The sequence below is a fragment of the Capra hircus genome, chromosome 22 (assembly GCF_001704415.2).
Source record: "Capra hircus breed San Clemente chromosome 22, ASM170441v1, whole genome shotgun sequence".
Taxonomy (NCBI): Eukaryota; Metazoa; Chordata; class Mammalia; order Artiodactyla; family Bovidae; genus Capra; species Capra hircus.
Window position 1 is genome coordinate 49,483,743 of NC_030829.1, and position 19,309 is coordinate 49,503,051.

The 19,309-nt window shown below is 50.2% G+C and overlaps 1 protein-coding gene across 7 annotated transcripts in view; it reads right to left on the reverse strand.

Moving 5' to 3' along the window:
• DOCK3 (dedicator of cytokinesis 3) overlaps positions 1-19,309 on the reverse strand; it is a 301,031-nt gene that overhangs the window by 18,990 nt on the left and 262,732 nt on the right. For all 7 annotated transcript variants that reach the window (XM_018038221.1, XM_018038220.1, XM_018038222.1 and 4 more), the window contains 11 exons: positions 17,812-17,872; positions 17,253-17,346; positions 14,900-15,048; positions 8,922-9,008; positions 7,516-7,620; positions 3,538-3,679; positions 2,390-2,556; positions 2,152-2,238; positions 1,516-1,695; positions 663-746; positions 446-562 (listed from right to left, as the gene is read on the reverse strand). In XM_018038221.1, the coding sequence (XP_017893710.1) occupies positions 446-562; positions 663-746; positions 1,516-1,695; positions 2,152-2,238; positions 2,390-2,556; positions 3,538-3,679; positions 7,516-7,620; positions 8,922-9,008; positions 14,900-15,048; positions 17,253-17,346; positions 17,812-17,872 (1,273 nt within the window). The remainder of the gene's footprint in view (positions 1-445; positions 563-662; positions 747-1,515; positions 1,696-2,151; positions 2,239-2,389; positions 2,557-3,537; positions 3,680-7,515; positions 7,621-8,921; positions 9,009-14,899; positions 15,049-17,252; positions 17,347-17,811; positions 17,873-19,309) is intronic.

Here is a 19,309-nt window from a genome sequence, read left to right on the forward strand (position 1 = left end):
GGGAGTTAAAGGGGAAGGGGATGGAGACAGAGGGAGACGGACGAGAGAAGGCTGGTCCGGCTAAGCCTTACTTCTGTAGGTTCCTGGGATGAAAAGTATCCCTGAAGAGATTCCTGCATATGGGCCATACATACACTTTAGCTCTTTTCCTCCTCATGTGAAAACCTCTGTTCACCAGCACAGTGCATTGAAAAACACATTCTCTGTCCTGAATATGGCTTTTCCTTAAAGGGAAAGTGGATAAGGGGGTTCTGGGCATTTTTCTCCTGCCTTGAGCACCCACCCCTGCCTCATGCTGTTCTGTGGCAGGAACAGATCTTCCTTCAGTCTCGCCTCTCCCCATTCTACTCCCCACCCCTTTCCTCTGATTTGCTGCACAGGTCCCAGGCCTGGAGGAGGGGACACTGGTTAGATTGCAGTGGGGCCAGGACAGGACTCAGCTTACATGGTAGAGACTGGCCCTCATCATCTGGAACTGATCAATCAGCTTCTTATGCAGAGGGCGCATTTCTGGGTGCACAAACTTCTCATGAACTGCCAGCCCAACTCCAAGGACATGGACCTATCAGGGTGATAAACAAGGCCATGCTGTTAGTGCGGGAGCAGACAGTGGGTGCTGCAGCTATCCTCTGGTGCCTCCACACAGCTCTGGCAAGGCATACCTGTTCCTGCATGAGTTCCTTGAGCTGAGTTATCTTCTCAGCATCTCCTGGGTGCTTGGTGATATAATCTTTATCAAAGAAGGCCTGTGAAAGGAAAGGTCAAGTCTGGAAGACTTCCCAGGGTGACCACTCAGTCTGAGGTGCCACCTGGAAGGCATCTGGGTTGCCTCCTAACAGGTGCACACACCAATGCTCCTCTAGCACAGCCTGCTGAACCTCCTGCAATCACACATGTGCTTTTTATGTCTAAGGAGAACTGAAGGTGGCCAAGTAATCTAAACCTGAATGCTGGTCCCAACTGGCTTGGGCAGGGCAGGCAGGGCTGGTGGCCAGGATGAGGGGGTTAGTCTCCCAGCCAGACCACAACTCACTCCTTGTCAAGGGCTGGGCTCTAGGGCGCCTTCCATGATCAGATGGATTACCCATTCTGTCAGAGTTCAGAGAATAAAAAGGAAGAAAAGTTCCCACGGGAGAGCTGTAGCCATGGAGACAGGGAACAGCAGGGAGCCTAAAGCCTCACCCCTGGTGGCTCAGATGGTAAAGAATCCACCTGCAATGCAGGAGACCTGGGTTCAGCCCCTGGGTCAGGAAGGGCTCCTGGAGTAGGGAATGGCTACCCACCCCAGTATCCTTGCCTGGAAAATCCCATGGACAGAGGAGCCTGGGGGGTTACAGTCCATGGGTTAAGGATCAGACATGACTGAACAGCTAATACACACTATTCAGGACCATGCTCGGTCGGCCGAGCCACAGCCGGGGAGGGCGTGCCAGGAAGGCTGCCTTCAGAGGCTGGGCCCTCAGGAAGAGGCACTAAGACCCGCGTCCCTGGCCGGGTCTGGTTGGGCCAGCTTACCTCCTGGTAGCGTGCGATGCCTCCGTTGACAGCAGCGTCAATGACGCCATTCAGGCACATGCTCAGCAGGTTGATGTTGCCGTGCACCTGCTTGTGCTGATACTGGCTGATGAGGGCCCGCAGCTCCTGGTTCTTATTCTCAACCACTTGGATGGCATTCTCCAGGGGGCTCACCTCCACCTGGGGGCACACAGCACATGGTGTCAGCCCAGGCCCAATGACAATCCCTCCCTCCTCACAGGCCTGACAGCAAGGGGCTGTGACTCGTGCCACTGAGTCCCTCCTCTTGTTCCTGTGGACCTGAGGCTCCCTGGGCCCTTTCTAATTTCCTCTTCTGATCTGTAGGCACTTGGAAGTACAGTGAATAGAAAACAACGTCAGTTCTGAACGCAGAGGTCTCTGGCTTCCTGAGCTTCAGGGAATAGTTTCTGCATTTGTAAACTGGGGGAACATAAATGCCTGCTGCCTAGGGCTGTTGCGGAGATTAAAGGAGAGAAGGAAGGTAAGCAAAGCTTCCAGCACAGGACTGCCTGTGGGTGGCTGAAGCACTCTTTCTCTCTTCTTCCTCAGAGAATAGCCCCCCAAGCAAGGACTGAGGAAGCACTGTGAAACCAGCCGCTCTGAATCGTTTCTCACCAGCTCCCTCCTCTCCACTTCGAACCACCGAGAGATGCCCGGCAAGCTGTGGGTCAGGGTCAGCGTGGTGCGCTCGATCCACAGGCTCTGCGGGGAGGGTACAGGCAGGTTCAAGCCATGAAGCGATTCTCCCCACGCCCCACCTGCCCACGGGGGAGTCACTGAAGAGTTCCCGAGAAAACGGGGCCGGCCCCAGCCCCACTGTGAGCACTGACCCTGCTCCCCTAGATGCATTCACCTTGAATTCATTCTCCTTGTCCTTGGGGCCTTTGTGGAAAGGCCGGTCATACCGGAACCTCCTGACGTTGTTGACGCGGTAGAAGCTCTTGACGCGGTCCGGGACCCTGTCCATCTGCAGGACGTCTACGTACTCTGGGATGGGTGTCACTGCATAGATCTGCAGGTCTGGGTAGGAGGTGAAGGGAAACTGGACGTGAAAGAGAGTTGGACCTGAGTGGCTGACCCCTGTCACCCCCGCCAAGGAAGAGGAGACCAACAGAGCCCTTCAAAGGGCAGCAGCAGCATTTCAAAGAGCAGATGGGACCAAACACGGTTTGGCTGACTCTCCCTATCCAGCCCCGCCCCGCTCCAGCAGTGAGTGCCCAGAGCCCTCAGCCAAGGTGAGGTGGTGGCAGCCAGCGGATCCCCAGTGCCCCTTTAAGAAGGAAGGGAAAGGGGTCAGGAGGATACCCCATAGGAACGAAAAACATGCAAGGGCCTAGGCCGGCCCACTGCAGGTAAACTGCACAGTCTTCACTGCCAAACAACCTTTTAACAAGATACTCTTTAGGATCTTTGTGCAGAGCAAACATGGGCGTCTGCCTGCCCTCTTTTCTCTTAAAGAGATGTGGACTAGCTTGCCACAGCCACGGTGACTGTCATGGAAGCTGAGTACAGGGAAGGAGGGGTAGGCTGGTGTTTGCATTCAGACTTCCAAGTGCTCCCAAGACCACAGGAATTCCCCATCTCCTCCCCCACCCCTCCACCCCATCCCCTGTGCCTCAGTCCTGACAAAGGCTCGAGGTATTGACAGACACACGTGGGAGTGGAGCATCCCTGTGGATACTGGGAGAATCCACAGTGTCTGCAGCTGGGCGCCAGGAGACCCTTCACGGGCAGGGTGGGGACTAAGGTGCTGGCAGTGGCCCACCGGAGGGATAAAAGCTAGCTGATGACCAGGCCCCCCAGGCTAAGGGCATGCCCCTGCCTCCTCTGTGAGGCTCAAGTGCCCCGTTAAGGGTCGGTGAGTGATGTGGCACCCTCTGCTTTGGGACTTGGGGGGTAACCTGGCTTGTACGGCCAACAGCGTCACAGAGGGGCAAACGACTGGGTGGGCCTCCCCTCCCACGGTCCCAGCCCTCTTCCCCTCCATGGGTCAAAAGATACACTGGGCGTCGCACTGCAGGATGGCGTCGTCAGGGTGGTTGGGGTGCTGCATGGCGACGGCCTGCGGGAACTCGCTGAGCATCCTCTGCTGGAAGGCCTCCAGCCTCTCGTAGTCGTGGCCCCGGCACACGTACTCTTTGTTCTGCCACAGAGGAGAGAGCACATGCCATGCCTCGCCTGCCCACCCTCAGCTCCTCAATCTGGGAACCCCTGGGGCAGGCCTGGGGCACAGTACTCTGCCCTCTATGCTGCCCTAAGGGAAACCACGATCAAGAAGGGTGAGGGACAGCAGTGGTGTGGTGTGGTGTGGCAGCTGGGGTGGAAGCTGCAGAAAGTTCATGGTGGCGGGAGGGAGGGCTTTTCACATGGGAAGGGACGCTAGTGGGGGGACGAGGTTGAGTCCTGGAAGGTCCACCTGGTCAGCGGAGTAGAGAAGCGGGGGTCAATCTACGTGCATACAGTGACAACCAGGGCAACAAGCCAAGACAGGAAAAGGCACCACTAGAAGGAAGGTGCTTGTGGAGCACTGGTGGGAGGCGACGAAGGGGCTGCTGGTGTGTGTCCATGAGTACCGCTATGGGAGCCACCAGATAATTTACAACAGGAAGGTGATAAGATGCGTGCTTTTGTAGGATGACTTGTCAGCTGGGAGAAGCAGTCTAAACGCTGCCCAGTGCCTCGCGGGCATTTATCAACTCCTCTAGCAGCAATTCCCCTGCAACCATGTCCGCAGACCATCATTCCAACTACACACTTCTTAAGACTTCACGTTATGTCATGTTTGGTTTGGGTTAGGTCTCAGTTTTCCTCTCTGTGGACTGAAGGCACCCTGAACCCTTCTGCTCTGCCTGCCTCACGGCTGGTCCAGAGTGCGTGGCTGGAGGGGGCTCATTGGAAGCCCTCTGGTGACCTCTGTCTGCCTCACCAGATTCACTCTGACAAATGGTGTTAGGCATTGATGTGTCTTCAGAGGGAGGAAGAGAGAGGTTCCACAAGGCCAGCCCTATGCTTCTTGGTAGAGGAGTTATCACAGGCTAGGCCATGGGTGATCTCAGCCTTTTTTAAAAAAAGTTTTTTATTTTGTGTTGGAGTGTAGCCAATTAACAATGTTGTGATAGTTTCAGGTGAACAGTGGAGGGACCCAGCCATACATATACACGCATCCGTTCTCCCCCAAAACTCCCCTCCCATCCAGGCTGCCACATAACACCGAGCAGAGTCCCTGTGCTATACAGTATAACCTCAATTTTTCTGGAATAGGATTTTTGCCCACTTTTCACTTTTTCTCTTACTATGGGAGAACTCAGGTATGGTCTGGCCACATGTCCAGATGGATCAGAATGCAAGGGCAACAGTGGAAGGAAAGTCAAGGTCAGGGGAAGCAGGCTGGCCTCCCCAGTGGAACAGACCAGTAGTCAGAGACATTTACAAGCTCTTTGCTTGGTAAGCAGAACTGACAAAGAAGGTTAATTGTGAAGAACTGGCCTTTTCATGCAAAATGTACAATCCTCGTCAGTGTCTGTTCATGGGTAAAATGAAGAGAAAAAGAAACTCCCCCAAGACGGGAGGGCTGGATGTTTTCCTGTCTCCATGCAGATTAGCAGATAATCACATTTGTGAAGCAATACGGGCAGATGGTCCAGAGGATTCAAGCTGACAGAGCTGGAGTAATAGACGGTCTCTGTGTTCAGAGAAGGTCAAAGAGCAGCCTAGTGCTCCGGGGAGGACCCAGCAGGAGAACGGCACAGCACATTGACCTTGAGGCTAGCTGTTGGTTTCCAGTCTGCTCAGGCGAGAGTCCCAGCAGCCCCACGTAGGAAGGATCTGGCTGCTACTGCTTACCCCTCTGTCCTTGCCATTTACAAGGCGAACGGCTATCTCTGCTGGCCTTATTCCCTCAGCTGCAGATGAACTGAGCAGCTAAGGGAGCAGGGACAGCATGCGGCCAGGCCAGGCAGTCCTGTATGCCTGCAACATAGCTCCTGGTGTGGAGATGAGGATGGACTGATGGGTGACATTTTCTGGTTATTCTTCCTCTATCACTGGCATCCTTGAAACCACGTTTGAATATTTAGACTGTAACTGGCTCAGATGCAGATTTTATGCCGGGTCCTACCTGTCAGAAAGCTCTCAGAGCCCTAAAACACCGATGCTCCTTGTGACGTGAGCATGGGAGGTTGGAGCCAGGTGGAACCATGGTGGAGACTTCCTTGCTTGACAGGGACAGAAATGGGGCACACCAGTGCTTGATTTTGAAAGAGTCAAAACAACGATGTTTTGGAGTAAAATCTAGTTGATTTTGTTACAAATCGTGGGACTAAACAAGGAGAGTAAAATGGCGATAAAGCATAACTTGCAAAGATAAAATCAGAAAGAAGTAAGTTACAAGACTAGAATCATTAGCTTACTGAAGGGCTTTCTAGAGATGCTTTTGGTTCTGAGAAAGAAAGTCAGTCACTCAGCCATGTCTGGCTCTTTGCGACCCCATGGACTGTAGCCTGCCAGGCTCCTGTGTCCATGGAATTCTCCAGGCAAGAATACTGTAGTGGGAAGCCAGTCCCTTCTCCAGGGGATCTTCCCGACCCAGGGATTCTTGCACTATTCCTCCTTCTGCTGACCTCTACCCCCACTAGTGTTGTATGATCTATACAGATGGGGCAACACACATGCCCCCTCTGATAAGCCTGGGCTGGATGGTCCTAGAGAGTGAAGGAGGTCCAGCAGCCTGCAGAAAGCCTCTACTGAGGCACGTTCCGCTACTAGCAACCCTTCTGTGGAACAGAATTCGAGCCTTCTGGGGATCACAGTCAGGCAGGTTGTGTTTGCTGTCCCTGTCACTATTACTAATTCCTACAGAAATCATTTTTCTTCTTAGCCTAGACTAATTACCGCCCAGAAAATGTGCATGTTGACTTGCCTTATATCCAAAATGTGGTCAGCCTGGACTCTGTCACTTAGCAGACTGGCTTCTTTTTAAAAGAAGCCATTAAGTTCTGCTGACCTTCAATGAGATACCAAGCTTATTACTGCTCATTGGCTAAAGCAATTTCTCCAGTAAGACAGGATCCCAAGAACATCAAAGGAATCCTATGAATTTTCCTAGCAGCTTCTTGAAACTTGTAGACACTGGACCTTAGTATGATATTGGAGCTGGGGACAATCAGAGCTAATCTGAGGTCTCAAATGCAGCCTCTGGGTCCTTCCATCAGCAAGGCTTCATTTAGGGCATCTGAGAACAGCTACTTGTGGGCTACAGCCTACAAGCCCAGGCTGACTCCTCCTGGAGCCTCTGGATTGTGCTAAATAAAAACCAAAAACAATCACAACTGTTCAACTGGTGTCAGTATGTCTGTGCTCAGGCAGTCCTTCCACTCTATTTAAATCCCTGCCCAGCCTTTCCAGCAGCGGTAGAGCAAAATGGCTGTAGTCACCATGGGCCAGGGAACTGGCTGCCTTGGAAAGGCCTTCTTTCCAAGCCAAACCCAATGTTTGGTTTGCTCCGCAAACCCCAGGAGCAAAAGGGACTATCCTCAAAAGGGAGATCTCTCAACTCAGTGATTCTCCACCCTGACTGTGAAGCCTACTACTGAGGTCAGGGCTGCACCGATGTCCTGTCTGGCAGAGAATAGTCACAACGGAGGATTCTGGGCCCTGGAAACAGAAGGTGGAAGGTTTCTAAACATTATCTACGGGATATTCTCAAACCCTGGTAATTTCCTGCAGGATCCTGGTTGATTTGGTAAGAAAACCACTCTCATATATTTCAGGTAGCTGCAAAACAGTTTAACTGCAGACAGAAAGAGTCTAAAGTTGGTACCCAGTTCAGTCAAATAAAGCTAAACACTCTGGTCAGTCCTTCGTAAGAAACTATTCAGTGCAATAGGAAAAAAGGTTAAAAAAGAAAAAAAAAAACCAAACAGATTATAAATTATGTGTAAAATATGACAGAAGTTCTTGTGACTACCTGAGTGGACTCACCCGAAGGAAGAAAGGAAACTTCCGGCCATAGAAGCCAACCCGGAAGAACTCGGGCTCCAGGCGCTGCTGCTCCATGATGTTGTCATAGTAGCTGGCCTCCATTTTCTGTGAACGAGAAAGGCAGTTGCCTGCAGCTTGGCTTGACTGCTAGTGCTGTGTCCAAAGCAAGTTCTCCCAGGCCTAAGCAGACACTGCCTTTCGGAAAGAGAACGTGGTGACTCAGTCTAGATAAAAAGTGAGCCCTCAGCCACGATCAACCCCTCGCCAGGGAGCTGCCGGATGGAAAGGAAGCCTTCCCTCCCCATCATCACCTGGAGGTGGGGCAGCCCCGAGAGGCTGCTCAGACTCTTCTGCCCAGTGAGCAGACCCAGCCCCACAGACTCAGGCTTCCTGTACTTTCAGGGGCACACGTTTAACATGGACTTCCTCCTTTTTGTTCAGGAATTTCTGGTTTTGATGATACTCACTGCACCAACTGACAGTAAGTGTTGCCTATAGGTGACACCATCAGTCCATCCGCATTGCTCCAGCTCATTTACCATCTGACTCAAGATGCTAACGAAATGAGGAAGGCTTAGTTACCAGAGTCACTGTACTGGTCCCAATTTCGGAGATTTTAAACTTTAAAAGTGGAACTACTATCCATGATGTCTGGCATTACCAAGGTTGGTGAGTTTTTCAGTCTTGGCTGACCTGGCTTCAGATTGAGAAAAACTCACTGAAATTTGACTGAGAAGATGTCCCTAATGCCTTCAATCAAGCCAGCCTGCCAGGGAGCAGTGACCTTCAAAGACCACAGCAAAAATTTACTGGTGTAGAACCTCATCTATTATACAGAGCCTGATCAGGATCAGGGGACACACTGACAAGGCTGCAGGAGGCGGATGAACTGACTTCTCTTTGCCAAAGACTTAACCAGCTATTATGATTCAAAACCCAGCACCAGAAACAAGGAAAAATTTGGTGGAGACCTTCAAAGTCCATTTCACTTAATTCTGAATATTTTGCATCAAACACAGGAAGAACTTTCTTTACTTGGATGCTTAGGAGTGACCACAAGCCAAGGCAGGGAGACACTAAGATGAGGCATATCTGAACGAAATTATTTCAGGAGAAGCTGCTTCTTGGACTGCCACCTCCTCCTTGAACCACCCCCATCCTATCCTGCATATGCTGTTGCTCCCTTCCTTGAGCACCAGTGGCCCTTGGGGTCTGGATCATGCAGTCATCTGTCAGGTGTGTGTCTTGCATCTTGAGAGCAGGAACCTTGGCTTCTGCTTCTCCTGCACTGTCCACAGCACTCAACTCAGTGCTGAGTTGCTCAGTCAGTGCTCCCTTAGAAGCTGATGCCAGAAAAACATGAACGCTGCCAGTCAGGGCTGGGGCGGGGGAGGGGCGAAGCTCACCCGAATCCAGCTGAGGCTCTGATAGTCGTAGAGGCTCTCATACTGACACGCCAGCTCCCTGCACAGTGGGATCCCGAACTCCCAACTCTGCAACAGAAACAGGAACGAGGCTTTAGCACCGCAGGCATCCTCAGAACGGTGCAAGCCTTGCCAGACATATCAGAAGGCACAACTAAAGGCCTCCAGCAACTCATGTCACAAAGAACACATTCTCAAAACCAATTTGTGGAGAACACACAGAATTATGACACTCTGGCTCAGGGCACAGCTTTCAGGTTTTTACTCAAATGTTTCCCCCTCCAAGAGGCCTCTTTATGACTACCTTGTCAAGGACAAGCACCCACCCTAACTATTCTCTTTTCATTACTCTGAAGCTATCTTCTTTAAAAAGGCATTTGCTTTTAAAAATTGAAATATGGTTGATTTACAATACTATGTTAGTCTCAGGTATAAAGTGATCTAGTTATATAAATAAGACTATATACATATATAAACACATACACACACATATATATTTTCCTTTTTAGATTCCACTATAGATTATTATAAGATATTGAATGTAGTTGTCTGTGCTATTCAGTAGGTCCTTGCTGTTTATCTGTTTTCCCAAACTCCTAATTTATCCCTCCTCCACCCTTTCCCCTTTGCTAACAATAAGTTTGTTTTCTATGTCCATGAGTCTGTTTCTGTTCTATTAATAAGTTCATCTGTATAATTTCTTAGATTCCACACATAAGTGATATCATATAGTATTTATCTTTCTCCGCCTTGCTTCACTTAGTGTGACAATCTCTAGGTCTATCCATGTTGCTGCAAATGGTGGCATTTCATTCTTTTTAATGGCTTAGTAATAGTCCACTGCATATGCCTATATACACACACACCCCACACATCTTTATCCATTCATATACTGATGAACATTTAGGGTGCTTCTAGGCCTTTGCTATTATAAATACCGCTGATGTGAACATTAGGTGCATGTATCTGTTTGATTTCCAGTTATTTTCTTTTCTGGATATATGCCCAGGAGTGGGACTACTGGATCATGTAACTAAAACGTACTCTGTCTTCAGTTTTTTAAGGAACCTCCATATTGTTCTCCATATTGGCTGCACCAGGAGGGTAGGAGGGTTCCCTTTATCCACACCCTCTCCAGAATTTATTATTTGTAGACTTTTTGATGATGGCCATTCTCCCCAGTGTGAGGTGAAACCCACTGTACATTTATGATTTGCATCTTTAATAACTAGTGGCATTAAACATCTTTTCATGTGCCTGTTGGCTATCTGTATGTTTCTTTTGGAGAAATGTCTATTTAGGTCTTCTGCGCATTTTCTCATTGGGCTGTTTGCTTTTCTGATATTGAGCTCTATGAGCTGTTTGTACACTTTGGAAATTAAGCCCTTGCCAGTTGCATAGTCTGAAATACTTTCTGCCAGTCCATAGGTTATCTTTTTGTTTTGTTTATGGCTTCCTTTCCTGCGCAAAAGCTTCTAAGTTTGATCAGGCCCTATCTATTTTTGCTTTTATTTCTTTTGCTCGAGAGACTGATTGAAGAAAACATCGCTACAATTTATGTCAGAGAATATTTTGCCTATATTCTCTCCTAGGAGCTTTATGCTGTCACGTCTTACATTTAAATCTTTAAGCCATTTTGAGTGTATTTTTGTGCGGGAGTGTTCTAACTTCACTGGTCCCCATGCGGCTGTCAAGCTTTCCCAACACCAAATTGCCAAAGAGATTGTCTTTTCTTCATTGTATATTCTTGTCTCCTTTGTCAAAGGTTAATTCACTGTTGGTATATGGGTTTATTTCTGGGCTAAGAAGTCTTTATTTTTACGTTGTGCTAGTCATAATTAGATGAAAAGCTGCATGAGGGCAGGGACTCTGTTTATATCCTTTATCTTCAGAGCCTAGAACCAGGCCAGGCATGAGCAGGTATTCAATCAAGATTTATTTAATGAGTTAATTAAGGAAATAATGACTTTTAGGTTAAGATGTTTAACCTTAGAAAGAAGTATGGAAGCTAAGAAGGAAGTAGCTACCCCAGGACTTGGCAGTAGGTCCGGCAGTCTCCTTTATGGAAATCTTCTGCCCTTTAGAGTAGGCTCCAGACGACCCTTATCCAATCAGGCCTCAGGCAGTTTCTGTGGTGTGGCTCCTATTATGGTGGCAGGCCATCTAATGGCAGCTTTCACCAAGGGGCAATACTATCCATTTCCTCCTCTTTTTAATATAGCGCTTTCTCTCTTAGGGAGATTGGGAATCAAAGGTTTGCTTGGTATTTTAGACAGGCTCTTCTCCCCAACTTCTAAATACTAATTAAAATTTTTTATTATAGGAAAACTTTAAGCATATGGAAACACAGAAGTATGAAGCCCTAGGTACTCATAACCCAGCCTCAACCATGACCAACTCAGAGTCAGTTTTGTAGCAGATCTCAGACATCATGTAATTTCACCCATCAGGGTTTCAGTATGAATGTTTAATAAGGACTTTATTAAAAACATAGATTTGAAATAGCATCGGGGAGAAGGACAACACTATTTTATTCAGGACTGTGTTTCCTAAAAAGACCACATTATTTCTATCCTTTGAAGAAATTAATGCAATATGGATTGACCTGCAGGACCAATTAAAAACGTTGAAACAAACCAAAGAGAATTTTAAATAGACCCTGATTCTCTGCTCCAATACAGTTCCTCTGCCTCAGGGAGCTAGAAAGCCTCTTGTGCCCCCACACTGCAGCTTTAAACGGGCATGTGTCTGTCCTCTCTCTGGCTCCAAGTGCTGCTTGGGCAGGTTTTAGTGAAGGGTCTGCCTGGCAGGCAGTTCCACAGAGCCTGGCTAAGCAGTGTGTGTGCAGATAGCCAGCCAGCCTGCAAGGAGCACCCCATGGGGAACTGCTCACTTAGGTGCTGATGGCCTCACGTGAGCCTCAGGGCGCTCTGCCTGCTGACACAACAGCTCCTAGGAAAGCCGATCTCCTCTCCTACGAGGATCAGTGCTTATCTGCCTCGCTGGCACCTCTGTCCTCATTTGTAGCCTTCCTGCTCCAAGCCTGCAACCACATCCCACCCAAAGGGTGAGCTTTGAGGGTTGTGCTGGAATACTGGGGGTTCTGAGAGCAACCTCAGAGCACAGAGAGGGAATGCTCGGCAGGTATGATGCATATCATCTACCTCTTTTCTCTTGCCAGAAAGGCAGGAGGCAAAGCAGCCCACAACTCCTAACTGGTGTCTCAAATAAAGTCACGTCCAGCCACCTGGGCAGACGTGTGTTTGTACATCCATGCTGCCCTCACTCACAGGAATGGAAGCTGCACTCACTTGGCTCACTCTGCTCAAACTGGAAAGGCAGGCAAAAGCCAGGACTCCAGACAGGCAGTCTCTGCACTTCTGTTTACACACAATGTATCAGAAGTAACAGATCTGTCCTTCCTTCCAAGGAGTGTGAGCAACAGCAGCCCTCGCAGCAGAGCCCAAGCCCACCCCCACAGGGAGGGCTGGTTCATACCTGATGGTCTGTGTGCCAGATAAGCAGGGGTTCCCTTCCTATCTGCTCCCTCTTCCCTGGGATGAAGGACTGCCTCCCATCTTCTCATCTTCCCTTCATTCTTTTAACTCCCATCTGGGCACACCCTTTGGAATGTCCCTCTCTCCTTGTCTAGCCTGGGAGAGCTGACCTCTGTGACCACAACCCAATTCACCTTGGCCCAGGTTCCTAGGCTGACCACCTTACCACTGGAGGGAATGACTCAGGGCGAAGCTGTGGCTATGAACTGGACTTCTGGTTCAGTCCTTCTAGATACTCAGGAGAGAAACGTGGGACCAAAGGAGATGGTGTCATCTGTATGTTGTGGGTAACAGAGAAACTAGGAGGAGTGGGAGGAAAGTGGCTGTGAGGCAGGCTGTACTAGAAGTGCTAAGGTCAAGAACCTCATTGCCTGTCCCCGCTCCCTTGCAGTCTTCTCTTCCTGCCCTCCTCTGACTGCCAAACTCACTTTCCTCCTGGCACTGAGAACCATATGGAAGCACTTCTGTATCAGCCAGGGTTTGCTTTTTTGGAGCTTTTAGAAAAAAAGCCCTGAATGCTTTCAAGAGAATGGGTTAGCCCTATCCACTGACTCCATCAGGTATGGAGGAACAGAAACAGAAAAGTCACACCTTCTATACAAGCCTAGGAGAAGGCCTCCAATAAATACCCTGTGAGGATGAGCTCATGGAAGGGCTCACTGAGTGGTCTGTACTGAGCACAGAAGTGGCTCCCCCAGCAATTCACAGCAAAGGCAGAAGGACTGGGAGATTCCTGAGAAGGTGGCCTATGGAGCCTCTCAGTCCTTCTCCCCTTCCTGCTCATTCACAATACTCAGGCAGGCTTTGCATTACCCTCCCTTGTCCATGTTGCTGCTGTTGTGGTTTAGTTGTTAAGTGGTGTCTGACTCTTTTGCAATCCCAGGGATAGTAGCCCATCAGGCTCCTCTATCCTTGGGACTTGCCAGGCAAGAATACTGCAGTCGGTTGCCATTTCCTTCTCCAGGGGATCTTCCCAACCCAGGGATCGAACCCATGTCTCCTGCATTGGCAGGCAGATTCTTTACCACTGAGCCACCTGGGAAACCCTTCCCTTGTTCATACTTAGCGTTAAACCTGCTTTCTTAACACTATTGTAGTGTGGAGTGAAAGGGGGACCATGAATGCTCAAATGATCCACAGGTAGGCTCAATCAGATAAGCACAGCTCTTCTCTGTGTTCTATGCTCATGGAAAGAAAAGAGACCTAATATACTAACAGCACTCCTGCACACTCACACCATGCTTACGCCAGTGCCTCCGAGCTGGGAGGGCTCACTGGGCACATGGGTAGGTGGCAGCTCCAGGTGGACTGTGTGCCAGGAAGACAGACCTACAAGCATGCTGGCATGGAGCCCTCAGTTCACCTCTGGACCAGCAAGGAGAGGATGCTCTGGACTGGCTCCGTCGCTCAGTCATGTGTGGCTGGCTGAGAGCAAGGCATGGATCTCCTTTCTGGGCTGGGTGGAATGAGAGCTCCTGAGGTTTCGGACAGGTTCCTACTTACCAGTGCATTCCCTAACGTGGGTGGATGTTTTTGACAAACAGAAATCTCCCATGCTGTGTAAACCTGATGAATGTTTTCTGAGTTATGGGCAAAAGGTATTAACGTTTTAATCTTTTTTATGATGAAATAACTCATTAAAAATTTTTTTTTCATTCAAGTCTGGTGTTCAGCCACCAGTTACCTGCATGATCCTAGTTTAGCTGTCTAAGATGTGCTCAAAGCTGAGTAATGAGGGAACAGCTTCAACAAGTTACACCAACCTAGCCTTTCCAGTGTATGGGGCACACCCAACAGCAGGTGGTCAGAGGGCCCCATATGGAACTCTCTCAGAGACTGGAGCAGGAAGGTAGGGAAGTTCCAAGGAAGTTTGAACCAATGCTGACAATGCCTGCTAATTCCAGAGAGTCAAGTTTAACAGGGGACAAGCCTGTGAGAGGAACCTGGATGGTGTTGTAAGGAAGAGAGACCCAAGACAAGAACATGGACAGGAGGCAGTATGGGCCTCCTTCGGCTGTGGTTAAAATCCATGCATTTTTACGGCTCACATTTTCTATGGTGGATCAGAATGCTACAGTAACCTAAGCAACTCTGATACACACAAGCAGGGGGCCCAGAAGCCCCTGACCTTGGAGCATTAGTATTTACAGATTTGCAAAGCTGGCATGTGGGGTTGTCTTTTACACCCTCAATTTGCGACTGGCTTCCGAGCCACAGAATTAAGCTGTTATTTTTTCCCCTGGAGAAAGTCATGCTGCCTCCAAATCCAATGCATGCACATGGGCACCCACCTCCTCACCAGCCCTCACAGCAGCCTCTGCAGCTGCTGCCACCCCTGCAGGTTAAGGTGCCACGGAGCCCAGTCGGGGCCGAGGCACTGCAGCCTCGCCTGGGGACACCCACCTTGCCTTTGCTGAAGTAGTGGATGATCTTGCGGCACAGCCCCTCTTTCCGCTGCCACTCCGTCTGGGGTGGGTAGTGGAGGAACTCCCGCAGGGGCCGCTCCTCCCACTGCAGCAGCTCGCAGTAGAGGAGCAGAGTGAACGCAGCTTCTGTGGGGACAGGCTCTAGCGAGGTCCCGGGGCAGCCCGTTGCCCGGGGACCCGGTGTGCACAGCCCAGGTCAGGGATGCCGGATACCACACCTGAGAGAGGGGCTATCCAGCCACCCACCAGCCCTTGGCCACAGCATGAAGGGACCTAGTGGACACTGTCCTTCCTCAGCCTGGTCACCTGCTCTGGGCTCTGGATAAGCTGTGGCTCAGGTACCCCAGGGTCAGTGCACAGGTCGCTTTGCTCTGGGGCACACTGCTATGTCAGAGAGAGCTCCTGGGTTCCCTTTTGCTCAAGGGACTAGCGCTTCTTTCCCAGCCTTCTCAGAACTGGATCGGAGGGGTGAGCTCTGACAGGCTTTCCTTGGCCATCCCACAGCCAGCCTCCATACCTCCAGCTCCACTTTCTGCCCTCAGCATGGCCCTGGGAATGACCCTGTCTCCTCATCTCGACCTTTTCTAAAGGGACCAGAGAGCAGGAGTGTATGGTGATAACTGTGTGAAGGGCTCCACTCATAGAAGAGCTGGGCCCTGGGCAGAGGACTGGTGACATCTCCTGTACCCATGGAACTGCTAGGGAGGGTTTATAAAACAGCTGTAGCTCAATACCGTGGCTTCCTAACCCCCGGGAGTGAGTCACACTGAATTACAGCTGCTGCTCTGGGTCCTCATCACACAGCCTGCTCCATCCTGTTCTATTTGCCTCTTTTTGGTGGGCATCTCCTACTGGCAATTTAATTAGCTTGAGCTTCTGCCTGGCCTTCAAGGCCCCATTCAAATCTGCTCCCCATGACTATGGAGTATCTCTTTTCTAATTATCTTGTGACCCACTTTCACTTTTAGCCAGGCTTGCTTGCCCACAGCCTTCCCAGGCCCTGCTCACCTCTGCCTCTCCACCTATGCCCTGGCGACCAGCCTTCCTGCCCAGGGATGCACGTGACTTCTCACTGGAGCTGCGAAGCCCTTTCTGACTGTGGGGACAAGCCTGGGAGGCCTGCAAGGCCTCTCTGTGGAACGTAGAAAATCATGTGAAATCTTTTTCTTCCCTGTCAATATTCTTTTTAGATGTTATTCCTGAGGCCACCAGAAGCAAGGCCACCAGAAGCAAGGCTTAGCACCTTCTCTGTCCGAATTCCCAACCTAGCCTCTCAGTCTCGTCCCAGTGCTCTAGGAGTTTAGTAAATGCCTCTATTGATACATGGAACTTTTCAGTCTGTCACTTCACTGCCCCCTCAAAGGGTTGCTGGGATCATGGGTGGAAGTGGATGCAGAGGATGGCAGATTCAGCCCAGTCATTTCAGAGTTAATTCTTGCCAAGCTGTGTCAGGAAAGGTGGAATCTCTGTGAAACACTCTCTAACATCTAACAGAAAATAGGGAAGGAGGTTTCTGCATTTCTACAAATTCATCTCATTCTAGTAACACTGTGGACAAGAGCGGCCTGAATTTCCTGGCCTGTCGCACCACCTGTGGCTCAAGGGCTGAGGTATGGTGGCTTGTTACCATGGTTAAGAAGTGGTTATTTCGGGGGGAACTGTGGCAGAAGGTGATCACCCAGGGCATGTGTGGGTACACTTGTCTTCCTGACTCAGAGCAGCACTCAGTAAATAGTGTGACAGCTATGTTTTTAAATTTTTCTTTTAGGAAAGGCCTTAGTAATGGATGAAATTGTGATACAGTGAAAGGGCCCCTGTCCAGCCTGTCAGAAACTCAGGTGCACACTGACAATCCTCTCCACTGGGAGCTCAGTGTGGGGCTACAGGGTGGCTGCAGGGGAAGAGCCCAGACCACAAGGCAGGTCCGCCAGCACGTTCTGGAGGCCCCAGTCAGGTGAAGAGCCTGGGCTGTGGCCTCACTCAGGCCAGCTGTGAGGTCCTCGGAAAGGCTCTGCTTGTGAGGAGCAACAAAGAGCTCCGGAGGCTCTGAACCTGGCTCCCGGGATCTGGAGGTCACCCTCAGATGGTGGGAACCGGAGGCAAAGAGAGTGGAAGAACCTCGGCAGCCAGGCACAAGGGCAAGTTCCCCCTGCTTTCTCTCCACCACATGTTACAAAGGAGTTGAGGGCAAGGGGTGAGGGGATGGGCATCGTGGGCACTGACACTCCGCTGACACCTGGCAGGCCCTAGCTCAGAGCTTTCCCCTGTCAGCTGCACGTGTCTGTCCAGTCCTTTCCAGGGAGGAGGCCTGGCTCTCCCTTCCTGCTTACCTGTGTAGTTTTCTGCCTGCAAATGCATGTCACAGAGCTTATGGATATAGCGGATATACATCTCCTCTTTATTAATCTCCGATTTGTAGAAGTTCTGTAAGAGAGGAGGAAGTACACATGAAGGCGAGAGGGGATGCCCCCTCTACAGGCTGAGCTCCAGGCAGATGGCCAAAAGCCTAGGAGTGCTGGACAGGAAGGAGGAGACAGGCCATGGCGGGGGGGGGCAGCACCAGAAAGAGAAGGGGCCAATCATAAGGCACCCCTTCTGGGAGCAAAACCTCTGGCAGGTCTGCAGGGGTCCCGAATGATGAGAAAGAGGAAGAGTATCAGTGGTGGAAATGGGATGCCAGGCCAAGAGGCCAGGCTACAGCTCTGTCCGAGGAGAGGCTCACTGTATTCCTTTCCCGAGTGGGAATGTGAGTTTCCAGGGACAGGGCTGATGTCCTGATGTAAACCCTTAGGCTTGTAGCCACGTATTGCAGAAAGGACAAGGCGATCACAGGGTGGGACAGAAGCCACTCCATGAGGCAGAGAGGAGGAAGAGCCCAGGTTCTCTCACCATCAGGTTAACAGTGCAGCCAATCTTCTTATTCTCTGTCTCCTCTCCTTTCATGCAATCCCTGGAGGGGAGAGCGAAGATGAATGCACCAAGTGGTGCCTCTGGGACAACACAGAGACCTGCAGTGTCCCCGAGGGTTCAGTGTGTCCAAACCCCACAGGAGGATGCTCTCCAACAGAAACTTGTCCACAGATGGGGGTCCCTCCAGGCTCTGGACCCATTCCTAGGGCTCAAATATCTCTGTTCAGCTGGACCTTGTTCTGGTGGCAGAGTACAGGGCCCAGAGGCTATATCAGGGCATTCAGTAGCACCTACCAACATCTTCAGTGCATAAATACGTCAGTAAAGTAGAAGGTTAAACACTCAAGTTCCCTGAAGGGACCAGTCATAAGAGCTGTCATGTTTGGGAACGCATGTAAGAATTAAAGATTTTAAAATTAAAAAAAAAAATAAAAATAAAAAAATAATTTCATGGCTAAAAAAAAAAAAAAAAAAAAAAAGAGCTGTCCTTAAAGGGCAGTTTTCATTTTGTAGGACAGTTTTTAGGAGAAGCCAATACACTCTACTCTAGGGACCTGCCTTCAGAACCCTGTAGCCCAGCAACCATGGCATAGCCGCCACGTAAATCATCTCACTGACTTTTCTCCCTGTGGTGTCCTTCTCATGCACTAGTACTTGGAATCCCCTCCAACTGGGAGGATTTAGGGGTAGCTTCAGCCAGGGCTGAGCTGAATTTTTGCTGAACAGGCTTGGGTGCAGGAGGGGTCACGGCTAGCCTGCCAGACACAGAACACAGAACACTGAGAATGGATCCTCGCCAAAGGAGAGTGGGGACTAATCAAATCCACGCTCCTCTAGCAAGGAGATGAGAGAATGAGGACCAGGCTGTGAATCCAGCAAGAAGCCTCCTGTACACACAGCCACCTGAGTCCCAGGTGCAGCCCCCTGGTATCTGCATGAGACAGCACAGAGAAGACAACTACTGCTTGGGGCTGGTGTCCTCTATCATCCCTCCTCATTCCTTATCACCTTCCCCTATAACCTCCCAAAAGGCCCTCTTGGCTCACCTGAACTCTACTGAGAGAACAACTAAGGCCCCAGTGGCAGTGGCAGTGCTCCTTTTAGGCTAAGTCAAAAGCCATGATATGACTGAGAAGGCAGGCTTTCAGGAAAAAATGGATTACGTGTGATCTCCCAGACTCCACAAATCATAAAGATCTCTGAGCTCACACGCTGCCTCCTCTCATCTACACCTGGCCAGGGTCAAGGGACAGAAATAAATGGATTTTACAGAAAGAATGGAGGCATGGGAAAACCAGGTACCCCTTGCCCTGGAAAAAAGAAGTGAAAGTCCTCCTGGGTCACAGCTCTGTTGCTGTGCAGTCGCTAAGTCATGTCTGACTCTTTGCCACCTCATGGGCTGCAGTCTGCCAGGCTCTTCTGTCCATGGGATTTTCCAGTCAAGAATACTGGAGTGGGTTGCCATTTCCTTTTCCAG